General features: G+C 49.4%; 1 protein-coding gene across 3 annotated transcripts; it reads right to left on the bottom strand.

Annotated features, from left to right (window-relative positions):
- Nucleotides 1-518: 518 nt before the first annotated feature.
- LOC105934707 (TCDD-inducible poly(ADP-ribose) polymerase) lies at nucleotides 519-22,954 on the bottom strand. Of its 3 annotated transcripts, none has more exons than XM_036149520.1 (7): nucleotides 22,753-22,954; nucleotides 20,666-21,649; nucleotides 11,679-11,868; nucleotides 11,306-11,493; nucleotides 6,930-7,223; nucleotides 3,981-4,238; nucleotides 519-1,054 (listed from the first exon to the last, which is right to left on the bottom strand). In XM_036149520.1, exons 2-7 carry the CDS (start codon nucleotides 21,622-21,624, stop codon nucleotides 865-867), a joined length of 2,079 nt encoding a protein of 692 aa, XP_036005413.1. In that variant the 5' UTR covers nucleotides 21,625-21,649; nucleotides 22,753-22,954; the 3' UTR covers nucleotides 519-864. The 3 variants fall into 3 exon arrangements, with proteins under 3 accessions (XP_036005413.1, XP_036005412.1, XP_012730277.2); XM_036149519.1 differs by having other exon boundaries at nucleotides 22,619-22,953; XM_012874823.3 differs by lacking the exon at nucleotides 22,753-22,954 and adding an exon at nucleotides 21,989-22,013.

Here is a 22,954-nt window from a genome sequence, read left to right as displayed (position 1 = left end):
AGCACAGCCCCGCTGCAGCAGCATAGAGCCCAGGCGTCCACTCGTCAATCCCCCCCGCAGACAGGAACCAGAGCGTAGCGGGACGTCAAAGGGGTGGTACAAAAAAAACAAAAAAAAAAGATAATAAAAGAGTGCGACCGGGAGCAGCTTGATGGGAATCCTCTTCCAGGAGGTTTACAGTGAGACTCATCTCCATTGTCTGGATGAATAGGCCACAAGATCAGCGTCCACTAGGTTCAAACACGCAGCACAGAGTTTAAATAAAACATGTATGGGCAGGAAGCTGGGTGAAAGGAACTAGGACTTCTCTATGAGGCCTCTGATTGGCTGAGTTCGGACTCCTTAAAGTCGGATTTTTCACTAGCTGCTCGTTCACAGTACAGGCAAGGGATCGACCGTCTCCGACAGCGTTTGTCCTCTCAACAAGTTCATGTACACGGTAGTCCGAAACAATAAAAAGGGAAAAAAGGTTCTTTTTTATCCCACGTCTGCTCCAAAGCAAGAAAACAAATCAAACCTGCTTTGGCTCGGTGACGAACGTCCGCGGGATCCTGATTCGTCGAGTCCACTCAGGTCTCAACGCCCCCCCGCCAATCCAGTTTAGTCCAGTTTAATCTGGTCGGACGCCGGTCCGGTCCGCCTGAATCCGGTCGACGTAGCCTGCGTTCACGTGTGTGAAGTACCAGGTGCGCGGCGCCGGACCGTGCTACTCCAAAAAGAGCTGGCGTGGATCATTTGGTTTTTAATGCGTCTCTTTAGCGACTTCACGAAACCCCGGTCCGCCGGTCGCCTTAACGGAGCACGTGCAGACTGCGACTCAAGTATTTTGCCAGTACAGACACCAAAAAAGTCCTGATGCAGGCCTTATATGGCGACGGTGTTGGGTACCTCCTCGTAGTGAATGATAAAGTACGGGTAGCTCTGGTCGTCGTTAAAAATGACATAGATCTGGGGGTCCATCCAGTTGTCCACACAGGAGTCATAAAGGTCACTAGAGGGGTCCCGGGGGTTGATGGGTGGAGGCCTGCGCATGGAGGAGTTTCCTACGGTGAACCTGGAGACACAGAGAGGACAAAGAGCGGGTTAGTCGAGCTCCAAGATCGCCGCAGGAACCAAAGGCACCTTTTAAATAAGTTAGAACGCAAATATTTGCTCGTTAAAACGAGATTTTACTAAATGTACATTTGTAAGCATATGCTTTTTATAGGAAAAATACATTTTAAAGCCAGAAAACCTAAGAATGTTGAAACTAAACCTAAATAAAACACAATTGGACTCGTGGCTCAGGAGCACACGTGACATCAGAGCAATACCGTAAACAAAAACACGGATTAGGTCCTTAACAACCAGAAAAGACCTTTTAAACAGAACGGTGCTGAATGGATGATGGCGGGTGAGCTCTTTTACTTTCCCCAAAGACCCTTTAAGCAGGAACTGGGGCGAGGTTTATGAAAGTAAATAGGCAAGAGGAAGGAGCTCTTACAACCAAGCAGAAACTGTCTCTCCATGCTAAACCTGTTTTTGTCACAGGATTATGAAACAATTAGGAACAAGGCTTCAAAGGAAGGAACGACCCAAAGTCTACAGCCAGAGCGTGGAGGCAGCCGTGGGTGTTATCTCTGAGTCTCAGAGGAAACAAAAACTATTTTAGCCATGATTTTTACTTTTATAGGCTCTCTACAAGGATAAAATGCTGTTTTTTAATTAAACGGAAGAGCATCCATGACGATTATTAGCATCAGTCTTGTTTCATTGTCCTCAGTAGCTGAGCCGAAGGAACAACAGAATAATGAGTTCAGGCACTCTGACTACTGACCTTACACCAACTTTGTGGTTGTGAGGGAACTAACTGAAGACGGGTGTACAGAGTTTATCTGGTATGGCACACTTTAGCACTAACGTTTGACCGCTATGCTACAGCACAGTCGGACCCTGAAAGAGATGACGCAAACAGAAGTGAGGTTTCCAGCTGCTTCCATTCACTTCTGCTTCGGTTTAAAGGAGCAGTTCCTGGCTGACTAGCAGAGACATCAGACCTGCTCTCTGAGCGCTGCAGAGCCTCAGCTCCCTGACAAACACGTTGTTGTCATCGGTGCTCATGCAGCGCTATGTGCAGCCTGGGCTAGCAGCGCGTTTAGATCTCTGGCTAAGGTGCTATTCTGCAGCCATAATACCTCTCAACATTTATCCTGACTTGGTCCTCCACACTGATCAAATCGCCGTACAGCTCCACGCCTTACGGACTCCTATTTGAACTGGAGACTTTGCTATCACTATTCACTTTCAGGGCCCGTTGTGCCCCGTATCAAATGATGATTTAGATTTTTGTAAATCAGTCACCCTTTCATCAACCTCGCTCCTAATAAAATCATTTCTTAACTTTGCAGACAGAAATTAGTGTGATTAACATGAGCTTCAAGCCCAAATACAGCCGAAAAGCAAACACTGCAAAAACAGAACAAAAATAAGTAATTTTTTTCTTGAAATTAATGCATTTGTCCCTGATTTGAGCAGGTAAATAAGATCATTTGCCAATGGAATAAGATTTTTGGACTTAAAATAGGAACAACTCATATCTATCAACTTATTTCAAGTGCATTATATCTAATTATCTTATTTTAGGGGTAAAAATACTCTTTCCATTGGCAGATAGTCTTATTTACCTGCTCAAATCAGGGACAAATGCATTAATTTCAAGAAAATTTGACTTATTTTTAGTTCCATTTTTGCAGTGAAGGTTGCAGGAATTATATGTGCATGAAATGAAACAATGGATTGTACACTGCAAAAATGTATCTAAAAATAAGTAAAATGATTTGAGCAGGTAAATAAGATTATTTGCCAATGGAACAAGGTTTGTGCTCTTAAAACAGGAACAATTCATCTCCATCATCTTATTTCAGGTGCAGGATGTCTAATTATCTTATTTTAGGGGTCAAAATACTCATTCCATTGGCAGATAATCTTATTTACCTGCTAAAATCAAGGACAAATACACTAACTTTAAGAACATTTTACTTATTTTTAGATACATTTTTGCAGTGTAACTTCTTGTCTTGGAACCAGTTCTCATTTAAAAAAAAAAAGCGTATTGAAGTAAGACGACTAGTTAAAGACAAAAGGCAAGGGTAGAGACGGCTGCTCCCTTATTCCGGGGTAAACCGCAGCAAGCGACTACAACTTTTCAACCGGGATTTGAACCCTGGTCCCCGTATCAAAGGTACCCTGCTACACCACGAAGAGAGATGTGGAGCCTGAAGCTCTCCTCAGTATGAGAGCGAAGTCTTGGCCTGTTAAGTGGAACAGATTGAACCCAGGCGTGGAGTGAAACTCTCCTTTCCTGTGTGCGTCTGATTGAGGGAAGGGGAAGGGGTTGGTTTCCAAACCCTCTGCCCAATCCCCTGGACGCGCCACGGACTGTCTGCCTCGGCATAACAAAGGTGCTGATGTATGATGGGCCCAGCCAAATCAGCTGTTTTACATGTGCGCCTGCGGATTTGACTTTTGTTTGGAGGAATGGGAGTAGCGCGGCCCGGCTGAAAGATGGTTTATGGAAAAGAACCTCAGGATTTTCCTGATCCAAATTAATGTTGATGTGTTCTGTAAATTTAATCGGCAAGAGCCAAGCGAAGGGGGGGAGGGGAGAGAGAGAGAGAGAGAGAGAGAGAGTCGGGGTCAAAAAAAAGAAGGAAAAGTTGTTTGGAAAGAGGAACGTCCTGAAGGGAACTGACTTGTCAAACACAGCGAACTGCTCATTAAGGACACTAAACCACGCAAAGCCCAATAAACCCCGGAGACATCAGGCCTTGATTTAGCATTCAGTAAACTATGATGTATCCAGATCCCTTCAAAGCCGCGTCGGCTAGAAAAGCAGAGAGTCAAACAAGGAAATGCCACGAGTGGAAGAAAGTGGTGCTGTTCTGCCAAATGAAAACCATCTTGTTCAGAGGAAAAAACAAAAAAAAAAAAAACACACACACCTGCCAGTGAGGACTTTAGCCAGGAACATGCAGTGGACTCCTTTGGGTGAGCGCTTGGAGAAGTTGTGGGAGTAGAAGGCCCTGCGAGCGAAGTAGGAGCCCTGGCCGAACATGGTGGCGTGCTTGCCGCACACCCGCGGGTCAAAGTTGTGCTTGCAGATGCCCTCCACCACGTCGGCGGAGGTGCCGTGGAAGAGGTGGCGCTCGCTCAGCAGCCGGTCCATCTCCGACATGCGCCGCGACATGTACTCCTTCTTCCTGTGGGAGCACACAGAGGCAGACACTTCAGAGGGGGCCATCATCGCTAAATGTAAGCAGATACACTGCAAAAACGGATCTAAAAATAAGTAAAATATTCTTAAAATTAGTGTATTTATCCTTGATTTGAGCAGGTAAATAAGACTATTTGCCAATGGAATGAGTATTTTGACCCCTAAAATAAGATATTTAGACATCCTGCACTTGAAATAAGATGAAGAAGATGAATTGTTCTTATTTTAAGTGCAAACATCTTATTCTATTGGCAAATCATCTTATTTACCTGCTCAAATCAAGGACAAATACATTCATTTTAAAGAATATTTTACTTATTTCTAGTTCCGTTTTTGCAGTGTATGGGTTTTTTCTCCTACACTGCAAAAACGGAACTAAAAATAAGTACAATTTTCTTAAAATGAGTGTATCTGTCCTTGATTAGAGCAGGTAAATAAGATGATCTGCCAATAGAATAACAGTTTTGCACTTAAAACGGGAACAACTCATCTCCATCATCTTATTTCAAGTGCAGGATGTCTAATTATCTTTTTTTAGGGGTCAAATACTAATTCCTTTGGCAGATAGTCTTATTTACCTGCTCAAATCTAGGACAAAAACACAAATTTTAAGAACATTTTACTTATTTTTAGGTCAGTTTTTGCAATGTAGTGAGAACCTAACCGACCATTTGCAGAAATACTTAACAGCGTCACCTCAAATCAGAATACCGTAAATAACGTACTTTATTTAAATCATTCATCTCAGAAAGTAAAAGTCTTAGGATACAAATTCATTACACGCACTGATTGGTTTGATTTTGACATTTGTGGCCTAAAAAAAATGAAAACTACAAAATTATGTTTGTCAGAAAATGTATAGATATTTATATTTATTTTTTATATAAAGCCTGTTTAGTTGACAGAAAATCATTGACACCTCCAGCAAAGGCAGGTACGTCCCAAAAGGCCACAAAGCAGCACGTGCTGCATGAAAAGTTGAGTGGAAGGAAAAAGTGCGGTAGAAAAAAGTGCACCAGCAAACACTGCAGCCCTGAGGACCGTGAAGCTGAGCCCATTCAGAGGTTGGTGGGAGATTCACGAGTGGATCTCTAAAATAAACGCTTCAAGAGCCCCCCACGCAGCCAGGACTACGTGGGCCCCAGCTGCTGCTCTCAGTGGGCTGGCCCACTCCTGCACCTGTCACAACATCACACGCAGCATAGGCGGGGTGAGGCCGGGAAACAGACTGTGGTCCAAAGTCCTCCCGCGAGATAAAAGCCGACTTTGCATTTCATGTAGAAATCATGGGCCCAGAGGAAAGACCTGCAGTCTAGTGTGACGTTTCAGCAGTCAGGAGGAATTTCACTTTTTGAACTGACTAAATTTCACTGGGGAACTATTACTGAGATGCACCTGTTTAAAAGCCTTAAAAAAAAAAAAAAGAGAGGCTCGCACAGTCCTTTCAGTTTTGAATCTACAACAAAGCTAAACCATTGGAGCTTCTCCTCGTCCTCTTTGACAGGAGCAGATCAATAAGAGGAGCAGAGAAGAAGACGAGTGGAGTCACGGAGGCTGTGACCCACGCGTGAACTCACACGGCGCCGCGGCTTTGCGACATGACACTGCACGCACAGCGCTGCTCGCTCGCACGCTCCTCACTTCCTACTACCCCAGTTGGGCTCGCAGCGCCCCGGCCCATCGCATGCGGATGAAGTCGCGCAAACAAGAAGTGATGGTTTCGCTGCGGGGAGCCAGACCGTGGGAAAAGGAAACCGAGAAGAGCGCTGGTGAGGGGGGCACCGCTTTCAGAGGTGGCAACAGCAGACACACGGAAAGGCACACCGGCAGTCATTGCGAAACCGCGCGGTGCCGGTCGGTGTGGGCGGGTTCAGCTGTGGCAGCTGATAGGAGGAGACCACGGCGGTTAGCCCGCTGCCTTCACAACAGGAACACTGTCGTCACCAAACATCTCCACATCTGCTGCGTTCACACACCGCCGCCGAGCCGTTCTCACGAAGTCCCACACAGCTGGTACCGTCTGGCCTATTTTCACGTCTGAGTCGTCTGACTTCTACCTTCACGTCTGAAGTTTTATCATTTATAAAAACAAAAAAAGGAAAAAAAAGCCTCTGATGGTTATAAAAGGCATGTTTCTAGATTTTTTTTTACGTAGGTATTGGCCAGCAGCAGGTTCTGAGGCGTTTCTCATCAAAACCCTCTTTATGCCGACACCCTAAAAATAAATGCTTCAAGAACACTGCACAAACAGAACTAAAAATAAGTCACATTTTGTTGAAATTAGTGCATTTGTCCTTGATTTTAGCAGGTAAATAAGATGATCTGCTAATGGAGTGAGTATGTTCACCCCTAAAATGATATAATTAGACATCCTGCATTTGAAATAAGATGATAGAGATGAGTTGTATTATTTTAAGTGTAAAAATCTAATTTTATTGGCAAATCGTCTTATTTACCTGCTAAAATCAAGGATAAATGCACCAATTTCAAGAAGATTTGACTTATTTTTAGTTTTGTTTTTGCAGCTTGGGGGTTTGTCAGGGACCAGCGGTCACCAAACGCAGGAACCCATGAACAGTTCAGGCGTTTCAAATAAAACAACCACAACCCTTTAGACGCCGACTTTCTCGCCGCAGACACTAAAGCATCTCCCGCTTGAAATAAAAGCCACTCCCACCTCTTGTACTTCTCCCAGAGGAAGGGGTTCTGGACGCGCTGGATCTTGATGATCCTGAACTTGGTTTCCGACACCGTCTTGTGGAACAGGCTGTACACCGTCCTGTAGCTGCGGTCCTCGCGGGACACGGGCACCCGCAGGAAGTCCTGGCTCATGGGCATCGGCAGCCACGTCTCGGGGAACAGGCTGGGCGGGTTGGTGGACGTCGGCGAGAGGGGGAGCGGCGGCGAGGCGTCCAGGGGCGCCGGCGCGGACGGGGAGGGGAGAGCGGGTAAAGAGAGGCCGCCCAAAGTCCTGGAGAGAGGAAGAACAGCAGATGACGTCAGGCACCTCAGTGGGGGAAAAAAAAAAAGTACACAAAAAACACTAGAGAGTCTCCGTTAACCTATTTTGCAGCAATCAGGGTTAATAGCTGCTATATTTAAAGCAGCTGAGCAATGAATTCGTCACTTCTGCCAGACAACGAAGAAGAGGAAATAAGGGAAAACCACTGAAACTCTTTTCACACACCCAGCAATACTCCGTTTGTACGTGCAGCTTCTGCTTATAAATCACCGTAACCCCAAATACGGTAAGATACGGCGCGCAGGTCCCCGGTCGTCGCTAGGTCACGTCACAGCAGCGTTTTTCAGAGATCCTGCTGCTGCTGCTGTCAGCAACACGCTCAAACATCTCTGAACCTCAGAGTCAGAGCAGAACAGATGGCAGCAAGTGGCGAAATAACAGATAGGGACGCTTTGACTCGTTTCATGTAGCTTTCGTTTAAAAAAAAAGAAGAAATAATAGTCAGAAAAGGGGGCCATTGTTTTTCATTTGCCCCCCACGCCCGACTCCAGCAGGTTTTCCATCTGAGGAATACATTTTATTTAGCTGAGTGCATCTTTCCTTGGCTGTCTGACGGTTCGCTGAGGCTTTGGTCGCACTGTCAATAAATTACATTCCTCTCTCGCTTCAGACAAACAAGCGGAAATGCAGGCCACACTTTTCAGATTTTCCTCCCAAACATTCACTACTTTGTGCTGGTCTATCACACAGGATCCCTATAAAGGATCCTTTATTGTCCCACAGCGGCCAAACTCAGGTGTACCAGCAGCAAAGTGATGCAGGTACACACAACGGTAACAAATATAAGAACAAACCAAAAAAGTAAGAGCAAATTAACTAATTACTGTATAAAAATGTCTGAATATTTGCATGGCGCTGTGTGCGATCTAGTTCTTATTACAGGGACATGAGCACGTGGGGAAACTAAACAGCTTTCTTAAACTTTAATAAAAAGTTTCTCTTTCCCTGTTATCCACGAACACCAAGTCGTAAATCTGTGCAAATTTGCCAGCGGCGCATCGACACACGAACCAACAGAGGCAGGATCAGGAACGATTACTCTGCTCCGATACGCCGCTCCTAATTAAAACGCCTTCTGCCGCATCGTGGGGCGACAAATGCATTAGGTTGCACGCTACAGCGTCCCGCTAACGCAGCTTCCCGACCTGAGCTGGAAACGAAGTCCAAGCAGAATGGGGTCTTTCTCTGGTCAACGCTGCACCAGAAGAAGAAAGCTGAAAGTCTACAGCCACCGCCTCCAACAGCTACGCTCCCTAATTTGTTTGCAGTCGCTAGCGGTCCCTAAAAATCCTGCGTCTGCTGCAGGTTGGGGGTCGCTGCCCTGTTGACTGTCAGCTGGCGGCGCTGCAGCCTCCAAACGACAACAGGCAGCAGGATTGTGTGAAAATGAATCCCAGACGCCAAACGAGACGAGATGAGAACGGGGGAGGACTGGAGGGATGGAAGGAGGGGGATAAAGGGGACAGGAAAATGCGGAGCTGTCATGGAAGTGATAAAAAAAGCTGAAAAATCCTCCACTACGTCTGGCGTTTGAGTCGGTAACAGTAGTTTTCCTGTCAAGTTATCACCCTCTAAGTGTAAATGCTGTTAGCTCTATCATCCATACCAAAGTGTGTGTGTGTTATCGAGAGGCTCTGAGGTAGTGTGACAGCTATTCTCGTCGCTTTTTTTCTCCTTCGCCCACTCTTTCTTATCTCGGTCCGGTCGCAGACGCCCACCAACCTCCCTCCCTTCTTCCCCTCCCATGCAGTCCATGTCGCCGTCCTCCCCCCCGCCGCTCGTGCTTTGAGGAGCTCACAGACGGGCCGCAGCGGAAAACAAGTGTGAAAGGAAAAGGGACAGATAACTAAAGGATGATGGAGCCAGGCTAGAATGAGAGGGACAGACGAGGAGGAGGAGGAGGAGGAGGAGGGACTAGGATAGCAGGCAAAGGCAGGGAGGGAGCTAAAAACGAAGTTTAACTCATCCAGCATCAACTCGATAAGAGTGTTAACACTGATGCTGGGAACTTTGGGGGCTTTCTGGCACCACTGAACCCTCTATAGCAGCCCTCAGTAGTCCTGTGGTCATTAAAGAGCCAGGTCCTGCTGGAAAAGGAGATCAGCTTCTGTACAGAGCGTGTTAGCAGAGACAGAGGGACGCAGGACTGCTGCTCTGACTGTGGACTTGATGCAGCCCAGTGGATCAAGACGTGGCTCCCCAAACCATCACTGACTGTGGAAACTTCACACCTTAATTGGCCATTAGAAACTTTTTTGACCACACTTCTTCCCTCCACCCAACTTTCTATTAAGTGAAACACCCGGCTTTGTTACAAAAGACCTCTGCTTGGCTCCACATACATGTGGGGAGCGTGGCTGACTGTCTGCAGGCCGACATCCACAGACGTCTCTCTGAGAAGACAGTGGGGCAACATGTCTGCATTATGAAATCCAGCTTTTTTATTTTCTGACAAACTGAACGTTGGGCTTTTATAATCTCTGAAACAAACCAAAATAACCAATGAGGTGGGATGGACACTGGTGCAGCTGTCACAGTTGGACCGTGGAGTCTGGATCTGTATCCCAGAGCCCTGGAAACTATGTAGATCCTCTCCGGCTGCGCTCCCTTTCACCCTCCCTTCCTGTGTCTCTTCCCCTCTTTGCTCTACCTGGGTCATCCCCCCCCCCACCATGTCTCTCTCTGTCCCGGCCCGGTGGGCACAGCTCGTTCTGGGAAACCTGCTCTGCACCAAGAGAATCTGCAAATGGGCTGAAATGGCTCCACTTGTTTCCAATCGAGTATCACTCGTTTCCAAAGTGAGACGGAGCAGAGTGCTGCAGGCACGTCTCCTCACTACTCCGTTAGAAAGGCGGGAAGCAAAACCAGTGTGAGAACAAACTTAATCCCTCCAGTCGGGGCTCGTTTTGTGTATGGCTCTCACGTGCCAGCGCCCCGCCTGCTTGTAGGCGTGCTTTGCAGCGACCTGCGTCCCGGTGACCACGGTGTGACGTGCCATAAAAATCTGAGCGTCGCTTCAGCTCCGGGTGTCGGCGCGTTCTGAAACGGACGGAAAACGGACGCGGCGTTCTGAGAGCCTTTCGTTCAAACCCTGACTGACATCAGCGTTGTGTTGGGGCCCCATGTGAGCCTGCGCCTCCCTAAAGAACAGAGCCGGGACGCCGGGGGGGGGGGACACAGAGAGAGCCCCGCGGAGACAGAGCGTCACACATTAGAACGCCAGCGGTGAGAATTACGCAACAGTGCAGCCACCCAAAAACCTGACGTTCTGTGAAAACACAGAGGAGGAAGACAGAAATTATAGCGCTGACCTGCCAGACGGTACAATGGGAAGTTGAAGTGAGAACAAAAAGTCTCTAAGCTTCACCTCTGCATGAAGGACTGACCACTTCTCCTCACGATTCACCAGCTGCGGGTTTAAAACCTCCTCACGTCTGTGTAGAAGCAGCAAGCGCGTCCGACACGTGACGCAGAGGAAAATGAGATCCGGCAATAAGCGACGCATACCTGCCGCTGCGATTACTGTAGCTGCCAGCCTCATCAGAAATAATCACAGGAGCTTTTGTCCCCGTGCCATTTCCTTATACCACACCAGGGCTCGTAGCGCAAACATTTACACATTTCTTAAAAAGGTCACCAACAACATAACAGATAAGCTGCAGCATCACCGGATGAAACAATAATAAAAAAAACCCTGACTTTCCTCATTTGCCGAGGCCTTTTTCGTTAATAGAGTCTGCGGTGCGATGGTGGCAGAAATGCCGACGTGTTATTTTGACACCTGCTGGAAATGATGTTTGTTTTTGCAGGGATTTGGAGATGAAAGCCACAGAGAAGGTTTCTCCCACCAAAGCGGTAGCAGGCGATTCAAAAAGGGGCCGCGGCCAGCAAAAGGAGTTTGCGATCACAGTAACACACCGTCCGCCCCAAACGCTCTTCATACACTGAGCTAAGGCCTGTTTCCTGGTCTGCGGGCAACAATGAGCTACTTTCGGGACCGACAGGATCAGGAGTAAAACTGTGATATTTACTGGAGGTGCGGGGTCAGGATGACGGACGACATGAACATGGGCCGCTTCTTGATCTGCCGCCTGAAGCCGAAGACGGCGTTCTGCTGGAAGCCCTCCTTGATGTTGAGGATGTACTGGTTCTGCAGCGTGATGAAGCGCACCTCCTTCAGACCCCTCGAACTGGCCTCTTCGATGAGCTTCACCACCGGCTGCAGCGGGGGGAGAGAAGAAGACAAAAGGCAGGAGGGGGGGTTACACGGAGCCAGCGGACGTGATGGAGAGGCGTTTAGAAGGGGGAGAAGAACCCAAACAGAGGTAGTGGGAGATGACAGAACCCCCCCTGGGAGTGTTTGTTTCTCTGAAGTGATCCAGGCGTAAAGGGAAGGACGCTCACCTCGGAGTACTCCCTCCAGCCGAAGTTATCTCTGCAGTAGTACTTCCACAGCGTGTGACAGCTGGGGGCGGCGTTGGGGTTGGCGGCGGGGACGGGGAGAGGGCAGGGGGGCGTGGTCAGCCGCCGGACGCAGTCGAACTCCAGGTCGCACACTCGCATGGTGGCGAACTCCAGCAGGAACACCCGGCCCCTGGAAAACAGAGAAGCAAAGGTTTGATTTTCTAAAAAAAATTAAATTTATTTAAAAAAAAAAAAGAAAACAGGGAAGCAACTGAGGGGGGCAGCAGTCCGTGTCAGAAAAAACAAAACTAAAAACACATAAAAGCGCCGATCGGCCTCACAGCTGCGGCTCGGTGACCTTCCTGCTAAAAGACGAAATGGCAAATATTTATTCGTCCTTTATTTAAAAGTGGTGTCACTCGGCAACCCGGGTCTTCGTGATGCTGTTTGTTCAATGACGTTCCTGCCAGGCCTTCGCAGGACAGCTGTAATCACACTGAGGCTAGATTACACAGCGGCCAGCCCCATTCATTCAGCCAGTACCTGCTCATTTATTTAGAGGCATTAGATGAATGGGAGAGGGGGGGGGGCAGTATCTAGTGTTGCTCTGTCACATCACATGCAGTCCCAGCGAGACGGACTGAAGTCTGGGAACAGCCACGAGAAAAAAACTGTGGAAATCAGGGATCAACCGGTGAGCTCAGCGAAGGCTCGCCTCCTACGACGTGACGCTGTTATCATGCACACTTTGACCCTAGGGCGGGACCTTAATTCAATAATGATATATATCGATCGATAGACGTTTGGTTCAATATAAAAAAAGAACAGGGGTCAAATGAAAAGTTCAATAAAATAACTTTTATTTCTACATTCTAGCCTGTCATGTAGGTTAATACTACAGTCACTGCATCCTCCCAACCAATCACAAACCTGGGAAAGCTCCTTCAGACACTTCAGAGAGCGCGTGTCCTCTTAATGTTTTCGTAAAACATTGGTTGACTAAAGGGTTGTGTTTGAATGCATTTATTGAAAAATAGGTCATTAAGCAACCGCATAAAATGGTCATTGCTGCACTTAAAATGTATATTTTGAAATTTTCTTTTGATAATTATCAATATCGATCAATATGATTTATATTTTGTCGATAAGCTTTTCTTTCCCATAACCCTATTTGACCCTCAGAAACCCCGTTGTGCACGAGTGTGTGTGTGTGTCCCATCTGCTAATTCCTTCCTGGGTCAGAAATGCATTGCATGTAAAAAGCAGTTCCCCCTCGGATGTTTGGCACTTGCTTTAGTAGCAAGTTTTAAAGCGAAACATCCTCACCCAGAGGACTGAGATGAGGCTTTCCTTACGGCCGCTCCAGAACCTCCAACTCGTATTTGAGCCCTGCGCCGTATATGGTTAGCAGCGTCCCCGCCGCATGACGCTGCCGCCACCGTGCCTCACCATGAGCGGTCGCCCCTAAACCCCCTAAACCCCCCTCCCTCCCTCTAGCCTGCTCCCTCACAGCGTATGACTACGGCTGGCTAAAGGCAGACCTAGACAATCCTCTCTGCAGTTTCATCTTATGCAATCATTTACCTCACATGTTTTTAATCAATCTGGTGGCGTGCGTGCGTGGCTATCAGAGTCAGAGCCGAGCGGAGCCACAAAGCAGAAGGCCACACCGCCTGTCCTCAGTTGACGTCTTTAACGAGAAAGCAAGCGGAGGTCATGTCAAAGGCGTGTCCGTCTGAGACGTTTTCCACCTGAACCCGTTTATTAATCCGCCACCCGCAGCGGAGAGAAACCTCGTGTTGTTACAGGTACGCAGCAAACACCAATTAGGTTTCCCTTCCTGTCGGCCGTAATTACCCATCAACCCGAGGTTCCCCGGCGCCCAGACAAAACGCCGCTCTCCGGCACCGGGCGCTTTCCCAGAACCTCACAGCGTGCGGATCTATTTACAGACAGCAGCTGGACGTCCCGCTCTCGCCGGCCGCGTTTCTGCCGAGTCATAAGGCGACCGCGTCTGTCCGTCGCAGGAAGTGAAACTGGAGGCTGCCTGATGAGCACGAGCAGAAACACAACCGTGACTGAAAACCCGAGTCGCAGACTGTCGGGCTCGGCAGATCGGCGGTGGCCGAAAAATGTTTTCTGTTCTGTGTGTGATGGGAGGGGCGCTTCGGTTTCATGGGAGAGACAGAAACACGCCGGCTCATTTGAATACTGAACCCAGAAGCAGAAGAGAAAGGGTTGTGGAGACGGCTTCAGAGCCCCGACAGATGCAGGTGAGGCAAGCAGGAAGCTGCAAATGTGGCTTCGCATGCAAAAAACTTTTGAAAATTTAAAAAGCAGTCCACCTTCCACTTCTCCTTCTGTTTTCTTAACTATAAGAGAACAGAAGAGGCCGAGGCGACACTGCAGAATGTTCCCCATTTCGCTGCTCCTCTTGGATTGAACTGATTTTTGTTCTTTTGTTTCAGGAAGGGAGAGACGGCGAGCGGCCGGCACCTGAACGGCGACTGCAGAACCCTTCCTAGGACGCAGGAGTGGGTTTGTCTTCGTGCAAAGACGAGGTCCAAAACGCCGGGGCTTAGTGGAGGCGTAGAGAATTGATTAGGAGTGGCTTACAGAACCAGAACGAGCCGGTCAGAAAGCAAAGAAACCCGGACGTCATGTCGCCTGGGAGGAGCTGAGAGGAACAAAGTGCCACCCCCCTTCCCCCACCTGTTGCTGGTCAGCTGGCTAAAAGAAGACGATCAGAAATAGTTCAGAAACATTTCTGTCATGACAATTAAGAGCAAGCAGGACGCAGGAACTACAGGAGCGCCACCCGCTGCGCCGATAAAAGGCGGCGGCGTTTCAAAGCCACCGCTGGCAGGCTAACCTACACAGAGCCGAAACGACCGAATACTATAAAAGTTCAACAACAAAAAGCACTTGGAAACCTCTACATTTGAATTCTTACTCTACAATAACAAATAAACGCTATAAACAAATACTTGTTGGGTTAAGTGAGAAGCAGCAGGAGGAATTGTAGCTTTGCTGTATTAAATAAAGCAAATTAATACCATGGCATCGGTATGCCTAACAAGTTCTGGATGATAATTGGGTAATGACATTGACAGACGTGTGGCATGATAGAAAAAAAAAAGGGCCAATAACAAGTTCACTAGAAGAACAGTTTTCCTTCCTTCTGCATTCTAGCCCATCATATAAGTTAATGCTACAGTCATTAAACCCTCCCAACCAATCACAAGCGCAGACCCTGGAATGCTCCGCCCCTTTCAAAGAGTTCAAAGAGCAAACCTTCTTTTTACTTCATTTTTTGGTAAACTTACAGTTCTGGTAAATATTTGGTTGAGTTTGGATTCAGGGCTCTTTATCCAACAGCATAAAATGGTCAGAGCTGCGCCTCAAACACATGTTCTGAATGTTCTGATTTCTATTTTATCTCTTTTTTTGTTGTTATTGCTTTTTTCCCTATACCATCCTGTGCCTAGCTCATATCGATGTGGCATCTCCCCGGCCTTCAAAGACAAACCCGTGTGTTTGTGTGTGAACAAATGTTCCAGTTTCACTATGACTAAGTGAACCTTTTCACATTTGCAGGCGACCTCTCCACCTCACTGATGAGCTCCGTTTCTCACACTCCTGTACCCTCGTTTCACTGACACACAGTCAAACAAAGACAGCTCTCCGGAGAGGTCAGACAATGATTTTCAAAAGCTTTTCCACTGCGTCCTGCCTCCCTCCCTCCCTCCCTCCCTCGCTTTGCACTGCCCTAAAAATAAAATTCCACCGGTTAAATTAGGTGAACGTAGATCCAGGGCTTTTGATGTCGGGGCCGATCAAAAGGCGGAGCGAGAGACCTAGCCTGCTGAAAACGTCGGCTTGCTCTCCGTTTAAGCAGAAGTGCCTCCAAGGTGGTGAACGGATAAATTCAACCAGCAGCTTAGAAAGTGGTGTGTGAAGGGGGAGGGGGGGGATGAAATGTGCAAAGCAACACCGTATCCTGGGATTTAAAAAAAATAAAATAAAATACTCCACTTTCAAAATGGCTCCTACATGTCCGAACACAAAGAGTGATGACTTTCTCACGGCTACACACACACATACCTGCATACCACCATAGGTTATGCCCTTGTGACTGTCACAAACTAGAAAGAAAATGTGAGCACCCGTTTACACACACACACACACAATCTTTAGATAGATTCATGTACACACATGCAAACCTCATCCAGTCACGCCTAGATAAGTCACCCAGTCAACCAAATCTGCTGACGAAGTCTAACACACACACACACACACACACACGGCATTGCTGGTTGATGTCACGAGCTCGTGTTATTTCCTCCTGCTGCACCGACTCCCTTTCATCCGAAGCCGTTTCAATGCGACGGAGCAGAGCGTCTGACGTCTCCTGCCTGCTTCCTGTTCAGGTGCTGCATACCTCAGCCGCTTGTCACGTCGCAGGGGCTCACGGGTGTTACCAAATCTCACCCAGACGACATTTTATTTTATTTTTTTGGGGGGGATATTTAAAAAAAAAAAAAACAACGATTAGAGAAAACAAAGTGGCTTTTCCAGATCTGAACACTTCTTCAAGTGCTCTAAAACCTGGAAAGGTCACAGGGAAACAAGCAAAAAACAAACAGAACACCAACAAGGAGCAGAAAAGGTGGCGTTAGACCCATGGGGGGTAAAAAATGGTAGAGAGACGGAGGCAGTGTGACTAAAAAGGAGGCAGGGCAACCCAGGCCTCGCCTCGCTGAATCACGCCATGACCGGTCTGACACAGCGCGGCCGATAAAACACACGCGCTCTATGGACCCGGGCTGATAGCCTCCCTTCCCACGGGGGGGTCGGCTCGCGTCAGTCAACACACCCATCCAGGGTTTTGCTGCATTTTATTATTTCTTACCCGAGGTAACGAGGTAACTTGGAAACCACCGGCGATATAAACACAAAGACACATCTCTCTCGCGCGCGCACACACACCTTGGTGTCAGGTCGCTCTGCCCTTGGTGCTCGGTGACTCTTTATGTCAGTTAATGACAAGCAAGGCTTTTATCACATGGCTGACAAAAGAATCTGTCTCCAGCGCTCACACACACACACACACACACACACACACACACACACACACACCACACACAGAGCCATGAATGCGGCTATGTATAACCCGGCCTTGTGTATTCTCCTCCTGTGAGCTCCGGTGGACCGTAGGTTGAGCCTTTGCTGAAAGTAAAGTGGGACGCGGATCACTTAGCGTCAGCAAACGGGAGACAAAGTGAGTTTACAAACGAAGGATTGTTACGATGTAACTTTAAGAAGGGACGACCGTGGCGTTCAGAGTTCCTCCTTCCTGCTGAGTTCGCGCATGACCCGGATTAGTCCCCCCCCCTCCCCTCCCCTCCGTGGCTGCTCGTCATATGGACGGGATTACGTGATGCTGGGGATCACACGCGTACGGAGGAGGAGGAGAAGGAGGGGAGAAAGGCTCGAGGCAGGACGCACGCTCTAGTGTACGTGCAACAATGCAGCACTTAAACAGATGCAGATACCCCCCCCTTCTCCTCCCTCCACCAACGCTGCACAGTATGAGAAGGCAAAAACAGCCCTGGGTTGCCATACCGACAGAGAGGCTTCCCGAGCCATCTGCTCTCCTTTACATGGCCGGCGAGCCCGTCGCTTGGAGATGCCTCCGTGTTGCGTTGGTGGAGGCGCAGGTCTGCAGCCTAACTCCTGCGTGGGAGCTACACAACCACGGTCAGATTCCCTGAAGGAGGGGCAGCGCTGGCGTCCAGCAGGAGGACCCAACCATTTATTCTCCTGCTGCCACACTGTCTTTGTTTACAAAGCGCTTAAAAACACGTCCATTTAAAAAAGTTAACTAAATAAATAAAAAGATGAGGCAAGGAAACACTTACAAGAAACAATAAAACCAATTTAAAATGAAAACTAAGTTTCGCTAGCGACAGAAGCTAAAGAATAGCAGTGGGTTTTAAGGCGAGTTTGTAAAGGTGGCCAGGTTACTCCTCAGTCGAGCACCGACACTAGAAAACGTTTAAAACCGCTAATAGTTCCAGTCACATCATCCCTGTTGTCGCTTCCTCTCCCTCCAACGGTGGCTGCGCACCGCCAGTCAGCTGGCTGAAAACGTTTCACGGCTCACTGCGCTGTGCTTGCCTGCTCCTGCGCATCAAAGTTACAGTAACTATACGATACAGATCGCATGGTAGCAGTGACTGTCTGCGTGACGTTGTCCACACAAAGCTCTGATCCTGTACGCACCTCACAGCCGTCCGCATGTCTGGGATCTGCCGTGGCTCACCATGGAGAGCTACCAGTGGTTTTGATGAGCCAAATACTCGCAGACATCAAATAGCGCCGACGCACTTTATAACCAAGGAGCCCCGTTTATTGGAACTTAGCGTTATGAGCGGAAATATGACCTATAACCGTATGACTAATAATATGACCCATAACTGCCCTAGGGCTGCACAATTAATCGCAATTTTAAAAAAATGCCATTTCCAAATGGCGGCCCTCTGCAATTTGTTGGTTATGTAACAATTAATGGATAAGGCACGTCCTTTAGGTGTCGTAACATGTTTAAAGTGAGTTTGCCTCCGCATGGGAGGGAAGAGAGTTGCAGCAGGGAGATAATCTAATTGTATTATTCGTTTTAGAGTTTATATAACCATACTATATTTACCAGAAACCTTCAGGAATCTCACCATAGCATTAAGTATTGGTCAAGCTGGTTGCACTTCATGTAACGGATTGATGTCCAACTCAACAACCTGTTCTCTTAAATAATAATATTCTGATTAATACAAACAGTACATGTCTTGTTTTAAATAGTCCATTGTGTACAAACATCTTTATCTACAGGGCACTTTTGTTACTTGTGGCTAACGCAAACAAAAGTCAAAATTATATCGCAATTTAGATTTTTGGCAAAATTGCACAGCCCAAATCTGCACCAGGTACTGTAACCCCTGCACAAGGCCTCCGGACCCTAAATCAGCGACAGAGGCGGTGCAGGAAAGACCGAGGGACTTTAAAAAAAAATAATAAAATAGTCACTTTTATTACAGTTATCACACTAAAAACATCCCCATTAACCATAACAACAAATATCCACCACGCAGACATACATGTTTGCATGTTTGGGACATTCTACTCTAAGCTTGAGCTTGAGTCGAGCAAGGCAGGCGGTGACTGTGTGAGACAAACTTTAAATAAAATTAAATAATATCTGGGTGCACATCCTGATGTCTGTGAGCTTTGAGTGCAGCTCCAGCTGGAAACATGAGCCAAGATGTCAAACTCATAGATTAGGATGCAAATAAGTGAATACTTTTAAGACCAAAACAACAACAACAACAAGAGGCACGGAGAGCATCTCGCGTCGATAAGAGGAGATAACGGTGAAATAACGCGTCACCGACTGTGGCAATACGACGGTAAACAATGACCAGGCTAAAAAAAACGCAAAATCCCGGTTTTGCGGGACATCTCTGGGAAATGGGAGCGCGCGGGCAGCAGAGAGGGCCGCGTGTTCGGAATAAGGTCAGAGTCTGGCTGAGGGGCCCCATTGTTTGCCTGTGCGCGCGGCGCTCAGTTCCACAGGAAGCACATGCTGCTCCGTGTCACCCCGCCGCGGGTTGAAGCGTTACAGCGTCTCCTGGGCGTGAGACAGAGAGTAAAAGGGAGGCTTATCTCCCTCCGCTAGAAGGCATGCCTGCGTGTGAGCCGTGCGAGCCGCTCGGTTTACCTGGGCACCCGGTTCGTGCGAGCGCCCGCACGCTAAGGGGCGCGTGTGCGCAAGGAGGGAGGGCGGACGCGCGCGCGGCGTTGTGCAACTGCAGAGGGAGACCGTGTCACTGACCACAAAGTGCATCTGTAGGGGAGGAGGAGGAGGAGGAGGGGGGGGGGGGGGTCAGGAAAGTTCACGGGGGCTGTAAATTCTGCCTCGGCCAATCGCAGGGCCGGGTTTGGGGGTTTTGGGGGTTTGGGGGGGGGGGGCAGATTGTCCGGAGGACTGACTGCAGCACACACACACACACACACAGCCTGGGGAGCCGACGCTTTCAGGTCGTGGCCGGCGGTGAAACCGCAGGGGGAAGTGAGGCCGAGGTTTAGCGAAGACTCCGGTAATTTACAGGCAGCCTATGAGCTTCCCGCTCCGCTGTTGCTATGTCACCAACACCTATTTGTTCTTAATCATTAAGAACATAATATGGGGGAGATACGCTGCACACCCACACCGCAATGTCACACTGCACCGGACGGGAACAAGTTTGCTCCGCTGCCTTCAAACAGATGCAAAAAAATAATAATAAAAAATAAAAATAAATGTGCAGCCACACACTTTTACAGACGTGCAGTAAAAATCAGACACGCTTGTCTCCTCCAGTCGCTACCACCTCGCCCGTTGCTGCGCACTGCCGGCGCAGGAGGCTGAAAGGTGATTCCCACCCCGCCCTCCGGCTCGCTCACACGAGAGACTAAATGGCTTGGCGGTGTTTCCCGTTGGCCGTGGCGTGGGAAGCCGAGGAGCTCCGCCCACAGCTCGCCCTTTTCTGTTTGAGGCTGCGGCTGAAAGGCTGCCACCTGGCCAGCCGCTAGCATCCGCTCTGTTGCTCTTGTGTTATCTCATCAGGTGCAACATAGTAACAACAACACAATAACGCATTTACAAATTACACCTAAATTTAACCCGCATTTCTTCTATATACTGTTTGGGCCCCTGTTATTTATAACATTTGGGGACAACCGTGCTCCATTCTTTGAATAAAAGCCTTTAGCTGATTTTTTTTTTTGCCTTTTAGCGGTGATGCCCTGCACCAGCAGCAACACCCGTGGGCTTTCCACTCTAGGTCACACCAGGACAACCTCCTTCTGGCTGCACACGTGTCCTCTCTGGACAACAACAACAACAACAACAACAACAAGGAGAGGCCTCGGCCTCCTGCGTGGACACTTACTGGTACTTGAGCCTGACTTGCTCCTGGTCCGGGTTGCAGTAGAGTCTCTCCAGCTGCTCCTGGGCCTCGTCCGCCATGCTCTGCCACGTCTGGGCGCCGCTCCTGCGGATCTGCCAGTGGTAGGGCAGGACGGTGTGGTGGTGGGCGCAGTCGTTGCCGAAGACGCACCGTCCCTGCAGGAAGTCCACGCAGATGTCCACGGAGTCCGCCTGGTGCGTGTGGTACTGGAGCTGGGTGAGCAGCTCGAACACCAGGTCCAGGGAGGCCTCCTCGCTTTTGTTCTGAAACAGCACGCCTTTGTCCGGCTGCAGGGGCTGCGGGTCCCGCGCGGCGGAGGGATCCTTCGCCGGAGCGCTTCCGGCGCCGGAGGCCAGGAGGTCCGCGCTCTTGACGGCGGTCCCCTCCTGGCGGGGCACCTGCGGCGCACCGGCGGGGGGCGTGTCCCTCTCAGGGGGCGTGACGGGGTCCGCGCCGCCGGCCTTCCGCTGTTGTCCCTCCGTCTCCTCCAGCTCCGCGGTAGCGTCGGCCATGTCCACGTCCACGTCCCGGCTCATCAAGCCCTGGACCCCGGCGGCGGCCGTGGCGTCCTCGGCGGCCCCCGGGTCCTTGAGGCACACCTGGCCCACGCAGCCCTGCTTCACCACCGCCGCGGCGCACAGCGTGCCCGGAGTCCTGCCCGGCTGGCTCCGGGGGACGAACACCCCGTCCCCGGACACCAGCGTGTCGGTGCTCAGCAGGCTGGTGAGGATCGGGTCCAGGGCGCGGTGGATGCATTTGGGGTCCAGCTTCCTCGGCTTCTTGCGAAAATAGGGTTTCACCAGCGGGATTTTGTCCGAGAGCCCCACGATGGGCTGCTCCGCGAAGTCCCCCCCTGCGTCCATGTTGAGGCTCACGTCCAGGGGGATCCCGGCCGGCACCCGGTCCGCGGATTTCTGGAGGATGTGCAAAGTTTGGTCCATGTCGTCGCGCTACACCCGGACGGTCCTGGAAGAGAAAGAGAAAGAGAGAGAGAGAGAGAGAGAGGTAGTCCTCAGCAGATAATCCTATAATCTCAGTTTCCAAGGTGAAGTCATCGCGCAGATTAATATGCTGCCCTGACAAACACTCCCCCGGCTTTCCTTTCCTGGGAAGGAGAACCTCCGCCTTGACGCGCGACGCGGAAGCGAAACCGGCCTACCTAGCTGCAGAAAGTGACCCCGAACATTAAAATAACAATAAAATAAAAATAAAAAAAAGGAACAACACCGCCGCGTTTCTCCTCATACAGCCATTCTCGCTCGGGAAGCAGGAAAAGGTTGGCCAATGGAAGCGGGAAAATATTACCTAATCCCGCTGCAGGGAAGTTGAGCCTCAGATTAATCATGTCAAACGAGAACCCCCCCCCCCTTCCTCCTCCTCCTCCTCTTTTTTTTTTTCTTCCTCCCCACGTTTAAGTCTTTTTGCTCTCCGGCTAACGTCATGCCTGCAAATTACAGCTGCGTATCCGCACAGGAGCGATAAAATCAAAAGTTAACAAAAAAAAAAAAAAAAAAAAAAAAGACCCAGCTGCCTCCCTCCCCCCGGGACTATATTTTGATCACCGGAGTCCGATACGCGGCTCCGGCCGACTACGTGCCGCTTTTACATCACCGCCCGAGCGAGTTCGCACGTAGGCTCCAGCTGACACAGCCACACACACACACACACACACACACACACACACACACACACACACACACACAAGGAGGGCAGCTACCGCAGCGCCGAGACCCAACACAAAACACCGAGGACGTCTCACTCCACGGGCCGAACAACGCCGCTTTTCTTTCCGCTCAGCTTTACGGGCGGCAGGATAAACAAATAAATAAATAAAAATAGTCAGCAGCGGTGAAGCGCTGCGGCTGCTATGTACGTCCCCTTCCCCTCAAAACACGTTTCCCGGATCCTCCGACGCCTAAGCGAACACAACCCTACCTGCACGGCAAAGTCCAACCCTCTCCCCCCGTTCGCGACACTCTCTGGCGGTCAAAATCCAGTGCGCACATCGGACGAAAGGCTCCAGCCCGGATAAAGCAAGCCGGGACTAGAAAGAGAATCCGCGGCCGGACCTGGTTCGCTGCTCTCCCTCTGCTCTGCCCCTCGTCGCTCTCATGCTCCGTCTTCTTTATCTCCTTTGTATTCTCGAGCGAGACTGACGGGGGAAAAAAAAAGGCGCAGAGGAGCAACGCGACCGACAAAAGAAGTGAGCACAGCCGCAGCGAGAGACGCTCTGCCTGGCTGCCCCGGCTCTGCACCGCCAGGCTCCGCCCA

The sequence above is a fragment of the Fundulus heteroclitus genome, chromosome 18, assembly GCF_011125445.2.
Source record: "Fundulus heteroclitus isolate FHET01 chromosome 18, MU-UCD_Fhet_4.1, whole genome shotgun sequence".
Classification (NCBI taxonomy): Eukaryota; Metazoa; Chordata; class Actinopteri; order Cyprinodontiformes; family Fundulidae; genus Fundulus; species Fundulus heteroclitus.
Note: the sequence above shows the minus strand (reverse complement) of the source record. Positions and strands in the feature narration are given on the sequence as shown.

What these genes read in the sequence shown, in the direction of transcription:
- LOC105934707 (XM_036149520.1), bottom strand. Translation starts at nt 21,624, where the DNA reads ATGGACCAAACTTTGCACATCCTCCAGAAATCCGCGGACCGGGTGCCG. An exon ending in CAAGTCAGGCTCAAGTACCA is followed by an intron (nt 11,869 to 20,665) that starts GTAAGTGTCCAC and finishes TCTGTTTTCCAG; the next exon opens with GGGCCGGGTGTTCCTGCTGG. An exon ending in CTCTGGGAGAAGTACAAGAG is followed by an intron (nt 4,239 to 6,929) that starts GTGGGAGTGGCT and finishes GTGCTCCCACAG; the next exon opens with GAAGAAGGAGTACATGTCGC.